The 27,005-nt window shown below is 43.5% G+C and overlaps 1 protein-coding gene across 1 annotated transcript in view; it reads left to right on the top strand.

The window, feature by feature from the left end:
• Positions 1-27,005, top strand: part of PTPRT (protein tyrosine phosphatase receptor type T) — a 497,897-nt gene that overhangs the window by 357,486 nt on the left and 113,406 nt on the right. The window contains exon 11 of the mRNA XM_058850913.1: positions 26,035-26,236. Coding sequence (XP_058706896.1) covers positions 26,035-26,236 — 202 coding nt within the window. The remainder of the gene's footprint in view (positions 1-26,034; positions 26,237-27,005) is intronic.

Here is a 27,005-nt window from a genome sequence, read left to right as displayed (position 1 = left end):
TCTTGTAATGAAGTTCAGTTTTAAAACATCATTTCTTAGATACATTAGCATCTTGTCTTTCTACCTTCCAATGCTTTGTTTTTCCAGAAAAAAAAATACAATTTCAGTCTATTCTTCTTTCTTCTCTATATTGCTCATTCAGGAGAACATCTGATCCATAATCCCATTTCCTCCATCTCATCTTTTCACGTGGCAGTGTACCTGTGCAGTTAGAGTACTACAAAGCTCTTTAACAACTCCATTTTCACATCTTGCAGTATTTTGTTTATCAAAATGTAGCAGTTAGCTAAGTTGAAAGCAAACTGCAGATGCATGTTTGCACTTCCTTCCTAGATTGTTTGGTTTGGTTTTTTTTTCCTCTGCTTCATCTTCAGTATTGTTTAATTTAGAAAATACATACATCTGAATAATTCAGGTGTGGTGGTGGTTTCATCCCGTTAATGGGTACTTTGTAAAGGGGGAGAAGCCAGTCAAGGTGATCTTTGCACCACCTTCAGCAGTCTGTAGGTGTGGATGCACGGCTCCTTTTGGGAAGTTCACCTTGTTGCTGTCCTTTGTGTTTGTGTCTTAGAGCCACTCTTTATGATCCTGCTCTCCAGTGGTCAGGATGGGTTTGGGTTTAGATTTCTGTGCCCTGCTCATTTACCAATTTGTCACTTTGAGTCCCTGCCCCCTTTCTCCTTTCCCTTTTTCCCTTCCCTGTTTGTTACCACTTTTCCCTGATCCTGCTCTCCTGCTGTCCAGGTGGTACAGATGGCTTTCAGAGCAATGAAAGCTTTAGCACAGGGAGAACAACTTTTCCTTTTGTTCTCAATTCACCTGCTTTGGTCAGAATTTGGGAAAAGTGGCTTAGGGTGAGCTTGGGTGGGGCTTGGGGCAACCTGGCCTAGTGGAAGGTGGCAGGGGGTTAAACTGGGATGATCTTTAAAGTCCCTTCCAACCCAAACCATTCTGTGAGGCAGACACTTGGAGAATAAATGCAAATGTATAGCTTAAGATTCAAGTGAAACTAAAACTGATATTTGATGTATAAATGTGGCCAAACCATTCTGTACACAGGTGGGCCTCGCTGCTGCTGCTTTCTGCTGTGCAGCAGAGCCAGCAGCTGTGTGTGAGGCTGCTCACACCCCACTCTGTGCTTTGGGGGCTGTTCCTTGCCCACAGCTTTCCCCACACCCAGTGGATCATGGCAAACCACAATGAGGGGGTTTAGGCAGAGCTTTCAGCATCAAGGAATAACTGAGGAACAAGATGGAGATTGAATAACTGCCTCAGTGCTGCAGTCCTATCAAAGCAATTTCTAGAGTTGTCATTTTCTGCTATTAAGCTGAACAATGAGGCTCTCCAATAAAATCGTATGAAATAACAGCTCATTAAAAGCTCTCCTTAATATATAGCATGCTAATTAATGTCAGTGGGGTGCAAGCTTGAATGGCAGAATAGACTATAATGTTTAGAAAGTAGGTAAAATAAAAGAAGATATTTTATCATTAATGACCTTTTAGTAAACCTAATGAAATCCTTAACGGCCTGAATACATTACTGAGGCACTCCCAACTGCTTTGCTACCTAGTCCATCCTTCCTCCTTTTCTCACAGACATTAAACTTGGCTTTGTTTATAAAAAGCAAAAAGCCATAGCATCCCAAGGAAAGATGAACAGGAAGCAAGAGTCTGTGCAAAAGGAGAGTAGAGGAGAGTGCTCAGCCCTGCTGCCCCTGGTCCTGGCTGCAGGACCATGTTCTGTCCTGCCTTGGCTGTGCTGCCTGTGTTTGTATTCAGGTTTAATTGCCCCTGTGTTTACGTGGCTCTCAGTAAATAGGCCAGGGAGCAAATGGGTCTCTTTTATTCCCAGGGTCTCCCTAGGTTAACTTCCATATTCATTCCTAATGAATAGCTGCGCTCTGGCTTTTTATACTCCCACCAGCCATGCTGTGCTTGTGCTGTGACTCAATTAAAGGACTTTATTCTGCTGGGCTTTTAGTCTTTCACATGTTGCCAGCCTTAAATATAACTTGCAAATGCTGATTAACTCTGCCTTAACCTTATCCCAGAAGTAGCACAAGAATGGAGAAACGAGAGGCCTTTGCTTCCTCCCGTTTCCTGGATGAAATTTAGTGGGCTGGGGAAGGATGTAAGTGCAATAATTGACTGGCTTAAAGTGAGTAAATGTTCCCATTCATCTGATCATAAAACACATTCTTCAGTTCTTTATTTTTCCAGCACTGGAGAAGCATTAGGATCGTTCACTAACCTGTTCACCAACTCTTCCCTGTCACTGGAAGATAACTTCCTCCAAATTACTCCCTTTGTGCCATACTTGGTGCAATTAACTTTAGTCTCCTCACCCAGAATGTCTGAAACCCTCTGATAAGATTGAACCTAAGTCCATCCCAGCTGCAATCTGAAGTCATCTGCAGTAATAATTGTTCCTAAGAAGCACAGGAGGCTGGGGAGGCTCAGAGAAGAGGCCCTGGCTTGCTGTGTAATTGTGTTTCAATCAGCTTCATGGAACCATGGCGTGGATTGTCCCCCTGACATTCCTGCACACCACAGCACACACTCTGCTGGGAGAGTTAATTCCTTGTTTGGCTCCAAGCACAAAAAGAGCTTCTGGCTTCCCCTCCCACCCCTGTGAAATAAGGAGGAAGGGAGCACAAATCACCTTGAAATCAGAATTTGAGAGTGCAGCAGCACCAGCCAGCCCTGTTTTGTTTTCCCAGTCATCCAGTGAGAAGCGTGGTGCTTTAGGAGAAAGGTGCCCAGGCTGTGTACAAGGGAGCTTGGATGAATGACAAAGCCAGCAGTGGTGAGGACTGGGTGGTGATCAAAGGGCTGCAGGAGCTGCAGTCTGACAGGAAGGAGAACCCAGCCAATGTCTTGTAAACGTGGAGTCCTCTTGGATGGAGCTCCTCTCCCCTCTCTTCTGGAGCTGGAAAAAAAAAAAAAGATGCTGTGAAGACACAGTCCTGAGGCAATGAAGGATATTCTTTTTCAGACACCTGCAAGGAAGGTCTGGTCATGTCTTGACAGAATTTAATTCCCATTTCAAACTCCCCCATTTCAGGAATATTTTGATCTTTCAACATTAGTGAAAATTCATTCAAAACAAATCCAAAATCAGCTCACCAGTGAAAATTCTAGGAATGCTTTCATACACATGAGTCTTGTCCCTGGAAGATTTAACATGTCTGACAGTTTTGCATTTTGCATTGAAAAGTTCTCAGTTCAGGGTCACTCTGAATTTCAGGTCTGAAACCCTTATGCTGATGGAAATGATTCATTAAGCCCTGGGTTTTCATGGGTCAGCACTAAAGTTCACAGGGAGGAAGCAAGAAACTGTTGTCCTTAGAATCCTTCCACAAGGCCCATATCGTGGAGAGAGGACACAAGCTAAAAAATATCTAATAATAAAATAAAACAACATCCCCTTGCTGAAACAGCAAAACCTGCTTCTATCCAGATTAATGTTGTCTTTTAGAAGGAGTGGTTTTCCCTAAGGCTCACACCTTGGTGCTTTTCAAGGCTCAGGAATGTTGTTCCCCAAATTGCAGGACAAGCACAAGTTTTTCCTCCTTCATGAGCCCCTGCCCAGACCAGGTCCTGTGTGAGGATGATGAGGATGACCCCAAACTGCATTCCTGGCAGCAGAGCCATGGCAAGAGCTGGGCTTTATTTGTTCTCTTTTGTACAGGGGCCTTGTGGCTGCCCCATCATTATTAGTTTGTCTGCTGGAGAGGAGAAATCCAAACACAAGTCATGCATGCAGAACTCCTGCATGTTACTGTCTAGAATGTTTTTCCTTTTAGTGCTTGATAAGTTCCTTTTGCCACTGAGCCGAAAGGTTTTTCTGAGCTATTTAACTTTGTCTCTGTGACAGTGTTGAACTTGCACTAAATTTAAAGAGGAAAAAATGCATATACAGCATTATTAACATGCCATTTTCTTATTCAGGCCACAGACAAATTAGAAATTATTCAGGTTATCCAGACAAAAGCTACATCCTCACCAATCCAACATCCTTATTACGGGTGAACTTTGTGAACTCATTCATGTTGCTGCTGAGCAATCACTGCTGCTTGCTGGCTGCAACTCAGTCCTTTCCCTCACACTCTAATATTTCTCATTTTATTTTATAAAGTCTGTCTTGTAATGACCCTCATTCCAGAAACATTTTTTCTTCTTTCCAAACCTCTCTGCAGCAGAGAACAGCTTTCCAGCTGGATAAACCATGGCTTCAGCTTTCAGAGGAGTTGGCAGCAAGAGGAGCCTGTGCTGGAGTGACACCGAGGTTGTAGCAACCTTGGCTTGGGCAGGAGTAATGAGGCACAGCCCTGGGCTATGAATTGCAGAGATTTGGGAACGAGGAGAATTCGTTCTGCTTTGCCTGAGGCAAAGGGCTGCCATGCTGTCAGCTGAGTTTCTTACACTCTCCTTTTCCTCTGTCATGGTAATAAAAGTACCAAGAAAGTGGCTTGTGAAAGACTTTTGAGGAAATCCCTTGTTACCTGCTACTAGTTTGTGTAACCCCAGCAGCGCAGCAGAGGGACATCTATTTCTGGCTGCTTTGCTGACAGGTTTAAATAAAGACTGTGGCCTTTGTGGGACTTGGAGCAGCCTTTCTGGACCACAAGAAATTCCCTGCAGCTACAGTGGTTTGCTAGGAGTTGTCAAGGGAAGGATGACAATCGATGAGCTGCAGTTCTGCCTGCTGCATGGAGATCTTGGTGTTTTCCTTTACCCTGAGCTCCTCAGCTGTGTGAGAGAAAAACTGTGTCAGAGTATCTGACATTTCTTATAGGGAAACACGGTAGCAGTGGCTCTGATTTTTCCCTAGCAAATCTGATGAAGAGGAAGCCCTGGTGAAGCATTCATGCCCAGGAAGAATCAAGATGTGCAGTTTACCCACTGCTTTTTCACATAATTACATAATTGTTTTAGCAGCTTCCCTCCTCACGGGCTCCACGCACATCTCAGTGACCAAGTTATTTGCTGGGATTTAACACAGTGCTGTCTAAACAGAGTATCTGTGAACATAATCTTTAATGATGTGCTGGGGGCACACACACTGCTTGTGGAAGTCTTGCCTGTGATTAATCAATTAAGCATGAGATAAACCTAACAGAGTTTTGGTAGACGATTCGAAGCCTGCCGTGCATCTCTTTTGTTTGCAGTTCCACATTGGTGCTTCAGTGTTGTCTGAAATTAGATAAGCACAGAAATAAAATAACTCTCCAATTGTTGCTGTGCACAGTAGTGGGTCTTTCAGGAGTGATAACATCTGCTTTTTGGATAAAGCCACCTTTTTGTACCAATAGTAGCATTTATTGTACAGGCCTGGAGAACAGCTCCAGACCTGCTGCTCCATGTGCAGGTGGGTAAGAAATTGTGGTTTGAGTTTGCTGATCTCTGTATTATTGTGCTGAACAGGCTGAGTCCTGGATGAGATGGGCAGATCAGGACATCTCAGAGTCCTCACCAGTCTATTACAGGTCTTTTCTGAACTTATGGGCAGTGTCAGTGGAGATGAGAGAGCAGCTCCTAGGGAGTGAAGTGTTCTTGCTGGATGGCACTGATCCCTTTAGGATCCCTTTAGGATCCCTTTAGGATCCCAGAAAATGCAGCCCTGCTGCCCCTGAGCACCCATGTGAGCAGTGCATGTCTCTTACCCCCTCCCCAGGGGAACAGAGGGAAATCAAAAACCGGCAGAAGCAGTGGACAGCTGTGAATCTGTTTTCATGCTCCACAGTAACTGCTGGAGAGGTGGCATTTCAGAAGATAGAGGTGCATTTTATTTTTCATTTACTTGCATTCAGAAGATGTGGTTTCTCCTGCTGCTGATGTTTCTGAGAGTTCATACTGATAGAGGATAATTAATAGTTTCCTATTATGTATAGTTTTTGTTTTCCTCTGCATCCTGTTCCCACCTAAAGGGATGCAGGATTTGTGCAGAACACGCTGTGACACGGCTTGTGCAGCTTTTACCAATATGACAGTCTCCAAGTTTACTGGTTATAAATATTTCTGCATATAAATTAGTGATTATAAATATTGCCTGCAGCTGAAAACAATCTGGTACAACCCATTCAGCCTTGTCTGCCCCTCAGAGAGCCATTGTTCTGCTGAGGAAGGTAACAGATGAGGAGACAGAACTCTTCTCTGAGGTGACACTTGTTTTTCCTACTTGCCATTGCAGGCAGACATGTCTCTGGATATAAATGTAGAGGAAGATATGTTGCCTTCTGTTCAGCAGCTTTTCCTTTTCATGCCCAAGTCCCTAGAGGGAAATAGGCTTTAGTGGATTGGGACTCTTGCTAGGTATCAATGCAGCCCTGTGATATGAAATGAAAATTGATGGCACTGCCAAGAGCCTGCTGTGTTGAGGAGCCAATGTCACACGTTTGAGGCAGGGACAAGAGAAGACCTCAGAAGACATGATGGGTTCCTGCCTTCTTTTCGAAATTTGGAAGCTGAAGTTATGGCTAGAGAAGTTTTGTAGCTCAAGAAGCCAAATCTCTTTGCAGTTTTGCCTCCTAGAGATAGGTCTGGAGTCATGCCCTTCATTCAGGACACACACACTGCAAGAACTGCCTGAGCTGTTGAATTTTTGGTTGCACTTACACCCAAGTTCTAAATATTATGATGGTAGACTCATCTAATAACAACAGGCTAGGAGTTTGATCATCAGTTTTACAGAATCACAGAATAATCTGAGTTGCAAGGGACCCACAAGGATCATCAAGTCCAACTCTTAAGGGAATAGTGCATACAGGGGCTGAAGCACCAAATGTGGTGTTTTTAGCACCAGGCTCTGACCAGCTGAGCTAATCTCAGGGTCTCTTCACTAAAACTGGCTTTTCTTCCTTTTTATTTTCCTGGAAATGCTGCCATTTCCTTATCCTCTTCTGGGTGTTACAGACACTGCAAAGGGAGAGTTTGTGTGGGGGATCTTGAGTTGTATCCAAGTGTCTCTAACAAGTGTTTCTAGCAGCTGTGTTCTCAGTTCATTGATTTTTGCCGATGTGACAGTAAAAATAAAAGTAACTGTACGAGGGAGTGAAAAAGGGTGAACAAAAAGCTCACAAACCTCGCAGTGTCTGAAACTAAGCCAGTCCTTGCTGTGAGAGTGGGAAGAGTCCTCTCTCTGCAGATGTGTTTTGTGAGCAGCAGGTCATGCAAACATCAGAGACTGGGAAATAATGACTGTGTGTCAGAGCGTGGCATGGGCTCTTGTGCTTCCATTACTTCTGTTCCACTCAGAGTACTCATTGTGCCATACTTCCAACATGATAAACATACCTGGAATGAAAATGTCTGGCTGTATCCTCATGGAGAAGCTCCTAATTACAGGAGGGGTGCTGAGGCTATGATGACAGTGCTGCATGAATGCAAAGTGGTGCTTTCCAAAAGTCTCCTCGAGAACCCTCAATTCTGCCTTGTCTTACATCTGTTCACCTCAGCATTTTGAGGTCAAGCTGTTCCCATGATGGGCAGGTTTTCAGAGGGCATCTTGACTTTTGCAATGCTCTGGATAGATCTGTCTCACCACTCTAATAGCTGAATATTTGGAGCTGCAAAGGCAAGTTATTAGTAGCATCTCTCCATGGTTCTATTTGTGACCATATTGCATAGCCTGTATGTAGTAGGTGGATGTTGGGAGAGGAAGATGTAGTTGTGAGAAATATCTGAGTGAAGTAATATTTCTGGAGGGAGCTGGACTGTCTTTTTCACAGACATTTCAGCTGCACATTGTGAGAGTGAAAAGCTCTCAGTGAAGAGTTTTTATCACCCTTGCACAGCAGCACCCTGGCCTTCCCTGGCCCTCCATCACAGGCTGCTCACGTTGGGTTTGTGTTCAGAGAAAAGGGGTAAAATAAATAACAGTGCAATGTTGGCCTGCAGAGCCAAGACTGGAGAGACAGGAGATGAGCTGGACCCAGCTCAGCACTTGGAGGAGGGAGTGGATTTGCAGGGCTGGAGCTGCAGAGGTCGAGCACCCTGCAAACACAGCTTGCACCAACAGCACAGCATCAGCAAGGGTCCCCTTTGCATCAGCCAAGACGTTGGGTCAATATTTTCTTTGCCAGCTTCAGTGCAGGTTATTGCTAAATTCAAGCCATTAAGAATGAAAGTCTGCAGTCCACGTGTAATTTTAAAAAATTGCTTAAAAATAAGATTGTAATTAGTGCAGCAGGAGGCAGGGTTTAAAAAAAAAAAAATTGCACCATGAAAACTAATAGAACCTTGATGCAATATTCAAAGTGCCTGGGCCTGTTTTTAGTTATGCTGGTTTTCTCTGAAAAAGGCCCATAAAAATTTATATTATTTTAGAGCTTTAATTAGCTAAGTATATAAACTAAAATAAATAAGAGTTTTGGAGACATTCAGAGGGGAAGACAAGACAATATAAATGTTCATTCTAATTCTTATTTAGATGAAGAGTAATTATTTCCTTTGATGTTAAATCACCTTTTCTTTTTCTCACTCCATCCTTGAATTTTCTCTCTGCTAACAGAACCTTGGGATTTTATTCCCAACACTTTGGCCGTGTCATTCTGCTTTATTAAACTGGCAGTTTGTTTGAACACTTCAGTTACTCATTAAATTTTACATTTTCTCTAGCTGTATTAATCACTGCTTTTTATGAACTGGGAATGTAAATGATCCCTTTGCCATCTACGCCGTGGGATAATTTGCCTTTGTAAGAGGCTCCTCAGCATTTCATGCAGTTTTCCTACTCTTGTAATAAGTGGGTTTTTCTCCCTTCACTGTAAGATTTACTTTGGATCCTGCTTTTTACTAATGTTTTGCACAAAGCAATTCCCCCCAAAAGTCAGATTTTCATGAAACTAACAGTCCTGTTTACGTGCTGCTCTGGCATTAAACTGTGCATATGCAAATGGCAAAATGCAAATGTGGGAATGTGTTAAAGGAGCCACTCTGTGGCTGGGGGAGAGAAATCGCTTCTCTCAAATCCCCAAGCCTTCCAAGCGTGCTCACAGAGATGAAAACTGGCTTAAATCCCTTGGGAAAATTTAGCTTGCAGAGTTCAATAATGTGGGAACGTGGCACAAAGAGCCTGTTCACAGAGATTAATTCCATGGCTGATAACCCGGCTGGGCTGTGGCACAGGGACGGCAGCGAGGGATGGGGAGAAGGCAGGGAAATGTCTCTGTCTCTCTCTTGGTGTTTTACACTTGGCTGTTCCCAGAACATTTCCAGAAACGTGGAAGCTCCAGGAGAAATGGCCTGGTTGTCTCAAGAGCTGGGGAAGGGAATCCAGTCCTCTGGGTGGGGTTGAAGGATTGGGATCACATGGGAATCTCATTCCTTGCCACTGCTCAGGAGGATGAGGAAACAATCAGAATATCCTGAGCTGGGAGGGACCCCCAGGATCCCCCAGCCCAGCTCCTGGCCCTGCCCAGACCCCCCAACAACCCCACCCTGGGCATCCCTGGCAGCGCTGTCCAAACGCTCCTGGAGCTCTGGCAGCCTCGGGGCCGTGCCCATTCCCTGGGGAGCCTGGGCAGTGCCCATTTGGTCCCATCCACACTCCAGTAAAACTCTGGGATTAATTTCCTGTCCCTGTAACTCTGGCTGTAGGGAGTCTGGCAATTAAAAGATGAATATTTAGTTTAGGAAATGTTTCCATGTGCACAAGTGCCCCAGAGTTGCTCCAAGACTGCTGTAATATCAGTTTGTCCGGTTTTATCTGCAAAGATTCGATCTACATCTGAGAAATGGCAAACCTGGAAGAACTGAGCAGCTTCCCCATGGAGCAGCAGCCTTCCCTTGGCACGTGGCTGTGATGTAGAAAACACCGATGTTTTTAGGTCTGAGACACTCAGGTGTCTCCCTGGGATAGTTCAGGTTTGCTCTGTTTCCAGGAGCTGTGCAACAAAGGCTCCTCAGACTTTAAGGACAAAATCCTCTGACTGGGGGTCCTGGGACCTTCTGAACCAGAGGATAATTCAATTTCATTGCTTGGAAGGGTCAGGGAGGAGAAGAATGACCAGACTGCTCATGATAGAGTAAAAGAGGGGAGAAACTTGAGGTGCCAAAGGATTGAGCTGTCTCAGGACCAATTGGTTTTCTCTTGCTGGGTGCTGAGGCAGTGACTGCAGAGCTCTCTGCACCCACCAGGCTCTGTGTGTGTGAGTCAAATAGATCAAAACACACTTAGACTGCTGCGTCTTTCAGCAACATCTTTCATGCAAATTGTGGCTTTTTTTCCAATAAATTACCCTTAATTTGAATCAATAAAAAAATCTGCCTTTCCATTACTGTGTGATGACTCTCTCTGGCTCCCTAGTGAATTCAACAAATCTGTTTCATGTTCAAGCCTCCAAATTATTTTGATGAGAAATAAGGCGAAGCAGTATAAACTAAGTTTTCTGCATGACTTTTCAGGACCAGGTGTCTGCACTCTAATTCACCACATTTTGATGCCACCCTCCTTGTGTTTTAGATGTGGGAGCTGAAGCTGAGTCTCATTCAAATTTGTGTTCTTGTTATTGCTATTCAGAGCCTGAATACTTGTTGGTGAAAGGCTCTAATACTCCAGAAAGTCCAGGAGCAGCTGCTAAGTCTATTTAGATCATCCTTTGTACCAAGCTCAAATTGTCAATAATGGAACTTTTCCCTTCTTATGATATTCCCTGATATTTTTTTTCTCAGGGTAAGTTTAGGTAGAAACCACCTGAAGTATTTTACCTTTCAGGTATGGGTAAGCATAATATTTCTACACTTTTTATTTGAAGCCTATTGCCATCTTCAACTGACTTACCAGATCTGGAAAACTCATTTCAAGGGTCTGTAAAACCCTGAAATCAGCCTAGAAGAACATGGTGCAAAATACTTTATTCACAGCTTTGATATGTCCAATAACAAGCAATTATTTCTATGTTCTTTGAGGCTGAACCACTTTGAGGCTGAAATCATGAATCACTTGAGACAATCAGAAAGTAAAGGCTTGCACTGATCAAGGGCTTTTATTGCTGAAATTACAACTGGAGCTTGACCACAAACAGACATCCCTTTTCTAGTGGTGGCATTTAGATTTTTGAAGTCTGTATTATGAGTCCTACAGGAATTGGTATATCCTCTACCCATTTTGATTTGTGGAAACCCCTGGACTACTTTCCTTCCCCTGGAATATTTCTTATGAAGAAAACCACTGTACAGCAAATTTAACTATCTTGGGTAGCTTGTTTTTCAGTCATCTTTAAAATAGTCTGCAGTGTGTCAGACAGCCAGAAGAAAAAATTAAAGAAACTTTGTTAGGATTTGAGAAGTGTGATCTGTGTGGATGGAGGAGAATGTGCCATCAGAATGATTTGCTGCATGAATCACTGTGACTAAGTGTCCTTTACGTATTTGCCTGGGGTTGTAAAAGTCTGGAGTGAGAGCCTGAGGGGGTTCCTGCCTTTTCCTCCCCCAGCCCTGCTGCAGTCATCCTGCAGTGTAGGAAGCACAGCCCAGGGTCACGGTGACTGGGTATATGGGACAGTGTGGGAGAGAAAGAAATGCCATAAAGAGGGAGAAATACCCACCATTTCTTGTTCTGTGCTCCTCTAATTGTGCTTTATAATTGAAGCCTAATGAAGTATGCTTTGGAAAGTGTTCAGGCTGAGTTTTATTTTGCAGTTCCCAGCACGGGAAGCCCAAGTCTGCATCTGCAGAATTAACCTTGGTCACCTCCTGTCACCCTGAGAATTAAACCTTCTGATCTTGTTTTCATGGTTTCTAGCCACTTTCCAAGGAAAATAACTATAAACATAGATGTTTATACATTCCATTAAAGAAATGCCTTTTGATGGATGTCTCTCACAGCCAGTGTGGTTGGGAAGGTGATAACCTGACTATCCAATCCCTGGTCACTGTCAAGTGTTTATAAATACTGGAACCACGGAATAAAGCTCTCTCTTTTTCCTGTCACACGTTGAGCTGTGTCTGTGTGAATCACTTGGTGACCAACAGCAACAACCTCCTCACCAGGACACGTTAAAATCTCGGGGTTCCTCTGGCTGCTCATGGAGGCAGCTCCGTGTGCAGACCCTGGCCCAGCAGAGGTGGTGGCACTGTGCCTGTCCTTGGGGTGACAGTGACACTGAGGAGCCATGCTGCTTTCTTCACCTTCCACCCTCTGCAGACACCCCAAATTATCTCCAAAAAGGTGAGGGACGTTCTTTATGGAGGCTTTTCTCCTTATTTATAAAGCAGAGGTGGAGCTAGTCAGACTCATCTGATTTTACATCTCAGTAGCAAAAGGGAAGAAGCAGCAGAGCGACATCACCTAAAAGGGGAGTTGGAAAAATAAATGGGATTATTTTAAAGTTTGTCCTTTGAGACTCTGGGCTATGAAGACTTTTAATGCCACCTAAAAATTTCAAAGTATCTTTGGAACATCACAAGGGTGAAGAGTGCTCAGAACATTGCTGTTAATGCAGGGAACAAAAAAAAGGAGGTTAAACCAATCTAATGGATTATCCAATAAACACAATTAATGGTTGACAATATTCCTACAGATGAAGTAGTAGGAAAATCCAATAGACTGTTAAAAAAGGAAACAGAGAGGTATCTTTTTTCACTCCTGTTTGGAACTTGAGGGCAGGCAAGTGTAATGAAGTACAGCAAGTGCATTATGCCAAGAGTTTTGCAAAACATTTTTAAAGTGTGATTGAAATGTTTTTGTGTGGATTAGAAGTTGATTACAGCACCATAAAACCAGAATTGGAGTTGAGAGGTATCTAAGGATCTTAACAGTTCACTTTTCATTCGCTAGGTCTCCACACTGTGCCTTCAGAAAACAAAATAACACAGCTGAAATAAACCTTACAATGTAAAATGGACCATAATGCACATAATACAGTTATTTTTGTGCTAGTCAGTGTTTGAGTGAATGCCCATGTTTTCTCAAATTGAGTAAAATACAAAAATCAATGGCGCATGGGGAGAAAGGTCTGGGCTTGGCTTTGGTTTGTCCTCGTGTGAACAAAGTGAATCAGCCTCTGCTCTGAGTGAGGTTTGCTGATGTGGTTCCTGGGGCTGCCCATTTGGACACCCATCCCACCCTGTGGACCAGCAGTTTTGTTTGAAGACAGCTGGATTTTATGAAATGAAGAGATATTTGTACAGAACAGCACACAAAGAGTTGGGTCATGGTATATTTTTCTCCCTCCAGCTTCTTTTTCAGTGGGCAAGAGGTTTGTAAGCACTGGATTTTTAAGTCTTATCCTTTGAACAAGCCTGTCTGGCCAGTCCTTTCCTGTGTCCTGTGCCCAGGTCAGATGCCCCAGTGATCCTGGAGAGCTCTGATGAGTTGTGGAGGAGCATTGCCCCAGTTTCTGACTTTGGAATACATTCTCTGCACTTGCTGTGTGTTTTCTCCCTCTACAAAGAGTATTTAGTTGTTCAATGAGATGTAGCTCACTGGGAGCTAATGGATAGCTCAGAGACACCTTTGTGTGGGAAGTCACTTAAAAAAAAAATTACACATTTGTTTTGGTAAGAATTTTTTAACTTGCTTTATAAACTGTGGATTTTACAGCCTCTGGCTTCTGGGAAAATGTAGTGCAGGTAAATAAAGAATAAAACTTGCTGCAGCAAACCTGATTTGAGACGACCTCTTCAACAATAATAATGGGATTTTATTCACGTGGTAGCTAATGCACTATACCCCATGTATTTACTACAAAGCAGTTGTGTCCTGAGGAAAAAAGGATGTTGTTTTCCCAAGGTGATGGAGGATTTCCAGATGTCTTCTGCCTTTGGATTATCCCCAGGACATTAGAAAATCAGGTCCAGGATTAATTCAAGAGGCAACCAGCAGCAGTGAGTTTATTTAGCAAAAGCTGCAAACAGTCAGTGCACAAATGAAAAGCCTCTGGATGTGAGCACTGGAAGTCTTTTAAAGGCTCTGTAATGTCAGGAGAAGGATTTGTTCTTTCTGATGATGTGTTAGAGGGGAAAGCAAAATGTCAGTGTCAAGCCATGTGCACCTGAGAGAGGGAGGGAGCAGAAACTTTCCAGCAAGGGTGGGAAGAAGGAGGGTGTTGTGTGAGCTCAGGAACTCAGAGAGTTAAATGGCTTTTTTGAATGAAAATATGGAATGAATCCTTTAAGCTTTTGCTGATGCAGCATGTTGAGGTGTAGAAGGAAAAGGTTCAGATAAGATTTTTGGGATTGGGGCAGTTGGTTGTTTGCCCCTCAGGCTCAGCCTCTTGCTCAGAGATGGGGTTTGGGGAGCTCTATCTCCCCTCTCCCTTTCCCCAGATCCACCCCATGGCTGGGCCTGGCTCCTTCCCTTTTTTCCCACTGTCACAGGAGGATGGGGCCAGCAGAGAACTCTGCAAACCCAGCTCCATCACAGGCTGAGCAACATTCCTGAGAACTTCAGCCTTGTCCACCTTTGCAGAGCTGCTCAGGAAAACCTTTCCCATCTTGCTGTAAATACACAAGACAGCTTCTTAAGCACTAAATTCCAAGTGAATATTTTGCATATAAACATTTATTTTCTTCACTGTTATCTAGCTTAGAGCTGACCATTTTTCTGCTAGAATGTTGCAGAAGCAACTTGGCTTTTTTTTTTTTTTTTTCCTGCTGGCTGAAGCAGTTCAGGTGGATTTATTTGCTATTACTTAGAGCACTGTAACAAAGTTTTTACCGTGGCTTCAGGAGGAATTTCTTGCCCTCTTATTTATGGCAGGTGTGTATGAATGGGGGAGCTGGTTTGGCTTCCATTCTGTTTTGCAGAGCTGATTTAGACTTGCAGCAGTTTTCAAAATCTTTGCAAGTGGCCAAACTGTTTTTTGGCAATTATGCTAGACAGGAAGGGTGAAGGTATTAATTTAAAAATTTGGAAAATGGGTTGGAAAATTGCACAGCCTATTTTTACCCTACACCTACTCCATCCAGGGTTTTTTGTTTGTTTGTTTGTTTTTTTTCTCTCTGGTGAAAAAAACATTCCAAAGTTTGGAAAACTTGATGGTGTAGCTTGAGAGGCAGCTGTAAAAAGTGCAGTCAGAGTCATTGTTTTAACACACAATGTCACAAAATGATTGTAGCTGCTCTTGTGATGCTTTGTCTTTCTGGCATGGCAAACTCAGGGTGCAAAGAGCATGGTGAGGTACAGGCAAATTTTGTGACTAGCAAAGTATGAGTAGTAATAAATCTTACTTATTATTCATGTAAACTTTGGGTTTGCGATGTTTTCAGTTCTGCTCTAAGTCTCAAATTTTTAGGATAGAGGCCAAAAGGAAGGACAAAGAAATTAACATAGAAAAGTAAATTTTGTTTTAATAGGTGCCAGAACTGATTTACAAGTGAGTTCTCATCCTTAGTGCTCTGCCATTCCTTCATTGAAGAATAATTTTTAATTTTTTTTTTGTGTGAGTGATCACAGGTTGACCTTGGGATAAGAACAGAGCTCTGGGCTTGATTCACTTGTCCTCTGCTTTTGAGATGAGAATGCAGAGATGCACTTCAGATCCCCTTGGCAGGAAAGGAGGTTAAATGTGTGTTTGAGGGGTTTGCTGGGCTCAGAATATTGGCTTAGTGCTTCCAGCTGGTGTTCCTGTGCTCCTCCTGTCCTTCAACCCTTGCAGATGTATCCAGGTGTGCAGCCAGGCTTCTTACAGTTCTTGTGGCTTAAGAATATTCAGATTTTTGTAAGACTTCCCACATGGTTTGGGATTAAAGCTGTGACTTGAGCACTCTGTGCTGCTTTTGCTGCTGTGTTAATCACCTTCAGTCTGTGACAGGGCCAGTGATGTTCATAGAATCCCAGAATGGTTTGGGTTGGAGAGGACCCTAAAGCCCCTCCAAGGATCAGCCTGGAGGAGAAAAGGCTCTGAGGAGACCTTAGAGCACTTGCCATTACCTAAAGGGCTGCAAGAGAGTTAGAGAGGCTTTGTGAAGGCATGGAGGGATAGGACAGGGGAAAATGGTTTTAAACTGAAAGAGGGCAGAGATTTAGATTAGATATTAGGAAGAAATTCTCTACTAAGAAGGTGGTGCAGCACTGCAGTTGGTTACTGAGAGAAGCTGGGGCTGCCCCTGGATCCCTGGCAGTGTCCAAGGCCAGGCTGGACAGGGTTTGGAGCAGCCTGGGACAGTGGAAGGTGTCCCTGCCCATGGCATGGGGTGGAACTGGATTAACTTCATGTCCCTTCCAACTCAAACCATTCTGTGATTCTTTGAACTGAGTCTCTACCATTACATTCCTTACTTTTAACAGCCCATGGGGTGCTGTAGAGGGATCATGCTTCTCTCCTGTTCCCTCCAAGAAAGCAAGCAGCTCTGATAATATATGTGGAAAAGAAGGGATTCCTTATGTTCTTCATGCCTTATCTTTCACACCCAAGTGAGGCTTGTTCTGGAATGTCAAGATGGAGGTGAGCTAGACAAAATATTAACAGGCTTTGATGCAAAACACAGATCTGAGTCCTCCACCTCTGACACTCTCAACTTTGAACTTGAAATCAAATATAGAGCCCACATTCTGGGCCCTGGTTATTTGTGATTTACACTCTGCTTGGTACCAGCCTCAGAACTGGAAGGGGAAGTGCTACCAGACAGTCATGCTGTAAACTGGGATAGGGACTGTGCCAGTCCCCATGTGGCTGGGAACCTGGAGTGGAATCTCTGTAGCTACTTAAAATGATACAAAACCACAATTATATTTCACCTTTGGAAAGCAAATGGGCTTTAATTGTCTGCTGAAACTGCGGTTTGCTAAGATTAAATGTAGGATTGATGCCTGAAAGTAAAGATTTCTGCAGAAAAAGCAATATAACCACAGTCTGGGCTTTGTCCCATAGAGCTGTACCTGCTTCTTGCTCTTGGGTTCAGCAGGCAGTGACTCTGTAATTCACTCCTTAAAGCACCAGTAGCAGTGGTTTACTGTGGAAGTGTGCTAAACCTTCCTGTTAACCACAGGTTTACTGTGGAATTGTGCTAAACCTTCCTGTTTAGCACAGGTTTATTGTGGAAGTGTGCTAAACCTTCCTGTTAACCACAGGTTTACTGTGGAATTGTGCTAAACCTTCCTGTTTAGCACAGGTTTATTGTGGAAGTGTGCTAAACCTTCCTGTTAACCACAGGTTTACTGTGGAAGTGTGCTAAACCTTCCTGTTAACCACAGGTTTAATGTAGAAGTGTGCTAAACCTTCCTGTTAACCACAGGTTTATTGTGGAATTGTGCTAAACCTTCCTGTTAACCACAGGTTTATTGTGGAAGTGTGCTAAACCTTCCTGTTTAGCACAGGTTTATTGTGGAAATGTGCTAAACCTTCCTGTTTAGCACAGGTTTATTGTGGAAATGTGCTAAACCTTCCTGTTTAGCACAGGTTTATTGTGGAAGTGACCCCAAGCACAGGGCTGTGGGGGAGAAAAGAGCTGATTTTCATTCTCCTGTGAGTTTCAAGGGAAGGATTCCCAGGTTTGGATTCAGAAATGCTAATTGTCCTTATCCAGCTTCAGCCCTGGTGCTCAGAGCTGCCACTGCAGGGCAGGGACAATTAACCCTTTATGGCTCAGCCTGCTGAGCAGTGACTGGGGAGGAGCCACTGGTGATGCTGGGATGATCTGTGTGAGAAATAAAATAATTTTAAAAGCATCTTATTGATCTTGTTGTCTAAAGCAAGCAGGAAGGGAAGGGCATGGTTGGGAATGGCTGTTTCATGTTGTTCTTTGCAATGAAATCTGAAGCTGCTTTTGATGTATCTTATGAACCACATAAACTCAGGTTAAGAAAGATGTGTTTTGGAAACTCAGTTCTGACTACATGAGAATAAATCCATAAGTGACAAGAGCTATGGAGAAGCCTTATGAAATTTCTGGAAGGTCAGAATGATGGTGAGTGAGATGTTCAGCAGAACATGTTCACTTTGTACACCCTTTGCACACTCTGAATTCAAAATAAAACATTTCCAGCAGACACCCTGAGCTACAGCTGGTTTTCTTCCGTTATAAAAACCTGTTCTAGTGGAAGGTGCCCCTGCCCATGGCAATGGATTTGGAACAAGGTAATGTTTAAGGTCCCTTCCAAGCCAAACCATTCTGTGATAAAAGTTCTTTTCATGGTTAACTCACATTGCACGTGGCATCTTAACACCTGGCTGGAGGAACACTGCTTCCCCGAGGCAGCAGCCAGGGAAATGAATGGTTATGTTTGTATAACTTTGAGTTCAAGGATATTTCTGTCAGACTTGAATGCATCGGTTGATTTGTGTTTATTTTTGGGATACGGGGGAAAATGAAGTTTTCCTGTAGGCTTTATTAGAGCATGGAGTGGAATATGTAAGGCAAGATTTAAAACTAAATAGCCTATTGTTTCCTGAGGTGTTTTCAATCATGAAGCCTTGCAGTTGGTTTCCCCTCCCCTCCATCTGCAGAGCTGAACCCTGTGAAACACATCCAGCTCTCTGCTGATACCTGACTCCCTTATCTCTGCTCTCTTATGAATTGCAGAATGTTTTCCAGCCCTGGAAAATCACACTTTGCCTGTGACAAAATTCTTCCTCATCTATTTGTGTAGTCTCCTGCCAGCACTGCTATGAGTTTGAAGCAAGCAGTGTGGCAAAGCACAGGGGAAAGTTCCTGGTGTCTGCAGGTGCTGGGCAGGAGCTGAGCCTGGCACTGCTGTGTTCATGTTGGGTGTGATGCACTGGAGCTGGGCTCCTGGCAGCTGAACACTGAGCCTTGCTAAAGCTGCTCTGAGGAGGATTTAACCATCACTAAGTCAGGCTTGTTGGCAGCTGAGTCTGCCTGGGTGTCACCTGGGTAAATGGAAGTGACTCCAACTCCAGAGAGGATTATGCAGTTGGGACCAAAGTGGTTTTCAAAATGAGAATTATAGAACTCCAGGATGGTTTGGGTTGGGAGGGACCTTAAATCTTATCTTGTTCTACCCCCTGTCATGGGCAGGGGCATCTTCCACTATCCCAGGGTGCTCCAAGCCCCGTCCAACTTTGGATTTATCCACATCCAGGGGTGGCATGTCCACAAACTCTCTGTACAACCTGTGCCAGTGCCTCTCCACCCTTACAGTGAAGGATTTCTTGACAATATCAGATCTAAATAATTCCCTCTTGTCCTATCACTACATGCCCTTGTGAAAAGTCCCTCTCCAGAAGGCTCTACTTTAAAAAAAAGGCAGTAATTAAAGCTGAGACTGGTTTAAAGCTTTAATTTTCTGGGGTGCCTGCAGCTTTGTGGTTTCAATGGGTTTGGTCCCAGGCTTTTCCATCAGCTGAGCAGGGCACTCAGCAATGGGACAGGTGGGACCTGGTGGCAGGACACAGTGCCCCGGGGCAGGGGGAGCTGGACCCAGCCCTGGTGTGGGAAGGGACTCCAGACAATGGGATTTTCTGGTCGGGTGGACATTCTTCCTCCTCCTCTCCTGCTTGCTGACATCTGTGACAGGCACTGGGATCTTTATTCCCAGTGCAGCCCACCTCCCCATGCCCTGTGTGCAGCATGCTATGATAAGAACCCAGGGATAAAAAAGTTCTTGATGCCAGGTCTTGCTTCACAAGGCAGGAGTGAGTTCAAAAAGCAGCAAGAAGTCAGGAAAAGCTGCCTTTTCTTCTGGCTCAGTAAAGGGACAGACAGCAGAGGGTGTCCCTGCAGACCTTGCTCCTGACCTTGGCACGCTCATGCACGGAGTGGCTGTGTCAGCTGCCTTGTCCTGCCTCCTCTCTTGTCCAGAGCAAGAGATTGTTTTAGTCTTGAGGCATTGCTGAGTGAAAAAGGGGAGAAAAAAACCTATTTTATATATAGAGATAGCTACTGCAGCCACCTCTCAGCTCCAAATCATCCCCAGATGGGAGGGGTTGCAGGAGGGGTGTGGAGAGGCAGAATGGGCTCTTTTATAAAGACAGGCACATAAAACATGGGTGGGAATGTAGTGGAATAATGCAATGGATTTATAGGCTTCAAACTCCTTCCCCAAACTGCTATGCAGGCTGTCACTAAAATGGAAAATAGATATAAGGTTGTATAATGTACCCACAAAGTAGTGTGTGATTTAACGGCAGTACTTACCATTTGCATTGAAACAGGCTGCAATTGCTAAAATCAGAGGGGAAGCTTAAAGTCCTAATGTTTGATGGTGGATAGGGCTGTAGAGAGCAAAATTCTGCTCACTGGGGTTGATTAATTCTATATGGCAAAAGATGTAAGATAAAGTGGTCTGCATACCAGGATCAATTGCTGGGGGAAGAAAATATGAGCATATTTATTTTCTTTTTCCCTTGACTGGCAAGATCTCAGTCCTGAGACATTGGAGTGTTCTGCCCTCAGTTTTAAGGTTATGAACACACAAAATCCTGACAAGTCTGTTATTCATCAGGCTGAAATCTTACTCATATGTACCAAATGTCTGGGCAGGCTAAATGGATCCATCAGCCGTTATTTGAGCAGAATATTCTGCCTTGTTAATTTATTTATTTAAGGGGATTAAAGAGAGTCTGAACAGCCATCCTGGGTTCCCTGAGGATTTCAGCAGTTCGGGGCAAGAAGGGCCATTACAGTGGAGTGATGAGATCTTAATCACAATGTGTTCTTGAATCAAGCTTAGGGGCTCCTAATAGGTTCTTCCAAAGGAACTTCTAAACCCAAAGTTAATTCATCACTTCTCTTGATGGTCTATTTCCCTGTTTAATTACCACATTTTTAACAATAGGTACTTTTTTTTTTTTTTTCTTTAGGGATTCTTTTACGCTAATTTTCATCTCCTGCTGGCATTTCTATTTTAGAAAGCACAGGACAAAGCACTTTCTTCCTCCACCGTGCAAAGGACGAGTAAAATTCCCCAGACTTGCACACTTGCTTGTTTCAAAACTGGAGTTTTGAAAAATCCAAGTGGGTTATTTTTGTTATTTTTTAAATTATATGTTTTGTCTCTTGCACTGGGAAATAAACTTGTGCTTCCTAGTTTAGTTAATACCTCTGCTATCGTCTCTTCCTTCCCCATGAAAGTTTCATGTCCTTGTAAGAGAAGTTCTGCAGACGATGACAGTTAGCAAAGTGTTCACATCTCCCCAGAAAATTGTGTTAAATTGGGCTCTGTGAAGGAGAGAAGAGCTGTACTTATGCTCTCAATATTACATCTACATCTCTGGGGTTGTTAGCATAGCTCAGTGATTTCAAGGAGTTAATATTCCGAGCTTTTAAGTGGATAAAAAACAGAGGGAAAGATGGAATAAGAGTGGGTGCCCCTGGTTAATGGGGATTAGAGAGCACTAGAATTGGTTGCTTAAATAACAACCAGGAGTGAACTTGCTCACCAGCCTGCTCCTTTATGTGATCTTTCCTTGTTTTATTCTCCAATCTATCACAGCAATTATACATCACTGAACACCTGGACATTAAACCTATAAAGCCTTTTTTGACAGTTTTCAGTAGACTCAAACTTGTACTGTCAGTCTGTTTTATGTTTTACAAAGGATTTGGACTCATGTAGCCAAATTTTGCACAGTTGACCGGGGATTTCAGCATCTGAGCCCCTCCTGAGTACATCCCCCTTGTCCAGCTGGGAGAACCCCAGGCTCAGCATTCTGCCCCTCTTGTGCTGGTGGGAAAATTGCTGTTCTTTATTCTTGTTCCTTCACCATTTGGCTTTTTTTTTTATTTTTTCAAATTTACTGCTTTTATTACTTCAGTATGAGAAGCATTTAATTAACTCAGTGAAGGAGGTTCCAAGGAGATTTAGGATTTATTAATGTGTATTTCTTTCCCTGATTTTGCTGGGTTTAGATCCGTAGCAGTGATGGCCACTGAAATTTTCCTTGGGACCATCAAGTTCCCCTGGAGGTGATGTGCCAAGTCTCCATTCCCTGTGGAAATCCTGGACAGACATTCCAGTTTGCAGAGCAAAGACAACTTTCCACTTAGGCCAGTGCCTGGTCTGCAGGGAGATCAGGAAGATGGTTAAAAACCAGAGTTTCAGTCTTGTGAGAAATTTCCTCATCTTTGTATTTGCATTTATTCTGCATCAGAATGAAAATAAATATTTTCAATATTTCCAATCAGAATTAAATTTTGAAATATGCTTTTGGATATTTTTCTGTTTGTTTTCTGCCTATGCTTTTAAACTTTTAAATTAATAATGTTTTTGTTTCGTTGGGTTCTTTTGAGAATACAGAAGTATTAGATGGCTCAGCTTGTCTCTAAAATAGATTATTTAAAAATCATTTATAACAGCTGCTTTTGAGCAATTGTGTCATCTCATTTTTTTAGATTAGAATCTCTTGTTTGTTTTGTAATGAAATGCTTTGACACTTGGAACAGGAAATTAAGATAAATATTCAGCATACAAACCACAAGACAGGTGTTTTTTCCAGCATCCTTCTTGTTCCAGAGAAATGCCATATTTCTTCTGCAGACACATTTCCATGCTTTTATAAATTACTCCAGAGCTGGAAATTTCCACAGTTTCTTGAAAATTTTTCGCTCTCTGATTCCCTGCAATTTCTCCTGCTTCAGAAAACTGAGTTTGAATCAGTTGACAAGACTGGAAACTTCTCTGGCGCCTTCCCTTTCCGTGGCTGTAATTCAGCGCGGGACACAGGCGGGTGAACGTACGTGTGGCACAGGGATGTGGGCACGCACAGCCCCGTGTGTGGCACCTCAGAGTTTCTCCAGGGGACCCTGCAGAGCTGGATTGTGAGCAGGGTGGCAGAGCAGGAGGTGGCAGGCCAGCCCCAGGGGACCCTGCAGAGCTGGATTGTGAGCAGGGTGGCAGAGCAGGAGGTGGCAGGCCAGCCCCAGGGGACCCTGCAGAGCTGGATTGTGAGCAGGGTGGCAGAGCAGGAGGTGGCAGGCCAGCCCCAGGACGCGCTGCTGGCAGGGACAGCTGTGGCTGCAGCTGGAGCGGCAGCTGCTGTGGCTGTGCCTGCAGGTCCAGCGAGGAACGAGGCTGAGACAGAGCTCTCAGCTGCTGATCCACACTCAGGGCAGCACTCACAGCTAAGGAACAGCAGGTAGCTCACTTGCAAGAGAAAAATGACTGGTTGTTTTTTTGTTTTCCTGAGCTGGAGGAGCTTGCCTCCATTTCCAAGCGGACAGCTCTGTTTCCAGGGCTGCTTCCTCTGGCTCACCTGGGGTTTGGCTGCTTAACCAGCAGCACTCAGCACTTCCAGAAACCCACAGACTTCTCAGCCACACAAATGCTTGTGCAGAGCAGTGTAGAAGCGCTGGTTTCATAAATGGCAGCCTGGAGACCTGGAGAACATCAGGTCCTCGTGGTGGGGAGGAGAGCTCTCCCAGAGGTGGGCACACAGCCCCAGGGCTCTCCTGGCAGGGTCTGTGTGCACTTTCCTGCCCTCTCCAGCCCTCAGAGCCCTCCTGGAGGGAAGCACAGAAGAGCTCGGCCCTGATGAGAGCAAGAGTTGGTTGCTGTGTCTGCACCATTTGCATTTATCAGCCCCTGCTGCTGGATCACCCTGGATCTTGCACAGCTTTGCACTGTTGTGTTTCTGTTCCCTGTGCTGCATCCAGGTACTGTCAATGTGTTAAAATCAAATGTTCTGTTTTGGGGACAAGGGTGGCTTCCTCTGAATGTCCTCACACCACCTGGTGTAACAGGGACCACTCTGCTGCAGACAATGTAAACTCACATTTGGCTGTGCCACAGATCCAGAGTTTATATATCCTGGAAAAGTCTTGGAAATCCTGAAGTCTGATTTGAGTGAGCAGTTGCTCTGAACATTGACCCACACTATGATATCAAATTGGGGACATTCTCCCAAGTGCTGTTTCCTCCTTTCCTGCTTCTTGTGAGCTGACCCACATTGTTTTAAGGTCCCTTGTACTCATCCTCTGCTATAGTCAACAGAAAAATAAATATTGGGTTTGTTTGTTTCTTTATATCAGTGAGCTGATTTTTTTTCTTAAGGTGTTTTTTTCTTCTTGAAATCTTTTCTAGTTTTTTTTGCCTTAAGGGGATAATTTTTTTGACTTTTTTTTTTTTTTAATAAGGAAAAAGAACTGTTTCTGTAATGATTTTAGAACTGCTGAAGGTGGCTGAATACATTTATTTATATGGATGGAGATTGAGGACAAGTTCATCTTGCACTTGTTTTCATAATCTTCAGTATAATGTGCTTGAAAATAAATACCACTGATTTTGCATAGGCCCCTGCCTGACCTGGGCATTCTGTGAATGTTCTGTTCAGTGCCCCAGGTGCAGGAAATTCCCTTTCTTTTTTGCCAATTCCTGTTTTGCTGATTTCCCTTTGTAGTTTTATAGAATTTCTATTTCTCTAGCTCCTGATGTGCCAACAGAGCATACAAGATTGCGTTGGCTCATTCCTACATAACATTAAATTAAATGCATTTTTCTTTCTGGATTTTAGCTATGGCATGGACAGGGTCATGTTTCTTGATTTAAGAATTTGTTTCTCAATTTATTGCCAACAGTCTTCTTACAAATTCCCTTTCCTTGAAGTGCCTTGATGCAATAAGAACTCTCACAATGCTGTCCCATGCCATGCTGGTCCTTGACTCTGAGGGAAAAGCAGTGAGTGTAGAGATTTTCCTCCTGATTTTAATTTTTTGTTTGTTTTAAGAACCATTATGCTCAGATGTCTCTCTTTCTCAGGTGTCTGGCATGTAATAAAAATTTAAACCCAGGTTGTAACTCCTGGAAAAAAATTAGTTGGTTTTCAATGAAATCACCTGCACGCTGTCTAATTATAATTCCTTCAAGATTTCTGCATCTGTACTTTCTTGTTGCTGTGTAATTCATGCCCCTTCTCTGTTACACTGCCTTATCTTGGATGTCAGCTCTGTCTAAATTGTTCTTCTCTGTTCAAATAACAGGATTCATATGCTCTCCCCCTTCTCTGGTGTCACTAACATCAGTCTCGGTCTCTTATTTATCCTGTTATTATTAAAGCCTCCCTTTTTAAACACTGGATATTTATTTTTTCCCAAAATGCAACATTTTCCTCCTGTCATAAAGCAAGCACTTGAAGATTTTCAAAGGCTCTTTCAGAAAGGCTGGGAATTAGATTCTTGTGGAGACCTTAATAAAAAAAGACCTCATGTATTAACACACATTGATTTATTCATGGTGTTTCATTACAAATAAGTGAGGATCCCATAATATCAAAAAAGGTTAGGAGAGCAGCAGAGCACGGTACATTATATTGACAGCTCTGTGGAAATTGAGCTGCCTTGGGATTGAATTTGGAGCTCAGGCAAGGAATTGGCTGGTAAATAAGTCATGAGTTTCCCTTGAAGTGTCTGTATATCAGGAGGGCTGCCACGGGTGAGCGTGCTGAGCTCCAGAGGTTTCAAGGTGTGCTGGCACCAGCTCCAGGTGTACTCAGGACATCCCTCCAGGTCTGGAGCCCTCCTGGCTTAAACCAAGCCCTGCACCATGTGTAAACCTGCACTCTGAGGCTCAGAATGAGGCAAAGAAAGGACAGCAGAAGCTGGTTTCCACAGAGAGAAGGGCTTTTGCCTAAAGATGTGATGGTGTTTATTTCATTTAAACATATCATTTCATTTCAGCGTATTCTCTGTAGCACAGGAAAAGACTTCCAAAGCTTTTGTTGTCAGGAAAAGGTAGCATTGTTTTCAGCTGCCTTTTGAGGAGATGAGTTGCCAAAAGGAAACGTATCCATGTTTGCACTGAGGGTTTTCATAAGCTGTGGGGGCTTGCAGGGGCGATTCTCACGAAAATCCTGCCGGTCGTGCTGTGTGCTCTGGTTTGACTACACAAGTTCTGAGCTTGGGAACAATAAGCAATTCTTTGCATCTTTTGTTGGAAGTCAGCACATGCTGAGGCTTTAGCAGAGAGAGGAAATTAGTTTTTCCCTAAGTAAAGCCTTGGAAAAATTGTCATGTTCGTTTGACAGCGCCCAAATACAAAACCGCTCACGGGAGATACGGAAATAATCCTGGAATAATTCCTGTCCTTGTGTTTGCAGTTCAGGCTCCAGAGGTGCCAAAGCAGGGGAGCAGAGAGAGTTTCCAGGTGCAGGAGGCCCCTCATCACCTTCCTGTCCTTGTCCTTTATTTGCAGATCACCTACAAGGCCGTGGGGTCCCTGGATCCCAGTGCCGACCTGTCCAGCCAAAGAGGAAAAGTCTTCAAGCTGCGGAATGAAACCCATCACCTTTTTGTGGGATTGTACCCTGGCACCACCTACTCATTCACCATCAAAGCCAGCACAGTCAAGGGCTTTGGGCCACCCATCACCACCCGGATTGCAACTAAGATTTCAGGTACTGCTTTGGAGAAGAAGAAAAAAAAGAAAATTTCTAGGGTTTTGTGCTTTAGACTCCAAGTTCATACATAAAATTATAAAAAATACTGAGTTTAATATCTCTCCAAGTGTCATAGGGCAGAGTTTTGAAACAGCCACAGACCTTTGTTTATTTGGGTTACAGATACAGGGTTAATTTGTGTCTGTCCTAAATATCCCTGGATATCTGTGGAGCATTTTAAATGAGAACCTTCATTAGTTCCACAAATGAACTACCCTTATAGTAATTATTGTTAGCATTATCTGCCTGGCTGGGGAAGCTCCTTCCATAATGTGGTTTTTATTTTCAGTATGTACCAAAATGGATGTAATGAAGTAATGGAATTAATAGTGCAAAGAGACTAAAAATAAGGGAGAAAAGCTGTTTTCCTTGGGGTTTTTTATGAGTAAGAGCAGAGGGAGGGCTTGAGGCAGACAAGAATATGAGAGGCACTAAAATAAGGAGGCAATGGCAAGGAGAAGGTGTAAAAAAAAAAATAGAAGGGGAAAGGCCAGTAATCAAAAAAAAAATTAAAAAAAAGGGATGGTAGTGGTGCTATTGGGCAGATATATGTGGATTTTAACCTTTAGTTGATAGCACTAAAATAGGTTCTCTAACAGAGAGAAAAGCTGTCATTTTTTGGACTATTTTAACTGTTTTTTCAGCAAAGTCAAAATACACATCTGGAACATTCAGGACACTGGTAATGCTTGAAATTATGGCTGGTTATTGTAGAAAAGATTGCACT

Source organism: Poecile atricapillus, chromosome 15, assembly GCF_030490865.1.
Source record: "Poecile atricapillus isolate bPoeAtr1 chromosome 15, bPoeAtr1.hap1, whole genome shotgun sequence".
Classification (NCBI taxonomy): Eukaryota; Metazoa; Chordata; class Aves; order Passeriformes; family Paridae; genus Poecile; species Poecile atricapillus.
This window is presented reverse-complemented; position numbering and strand designations above follow the sequence as displayed.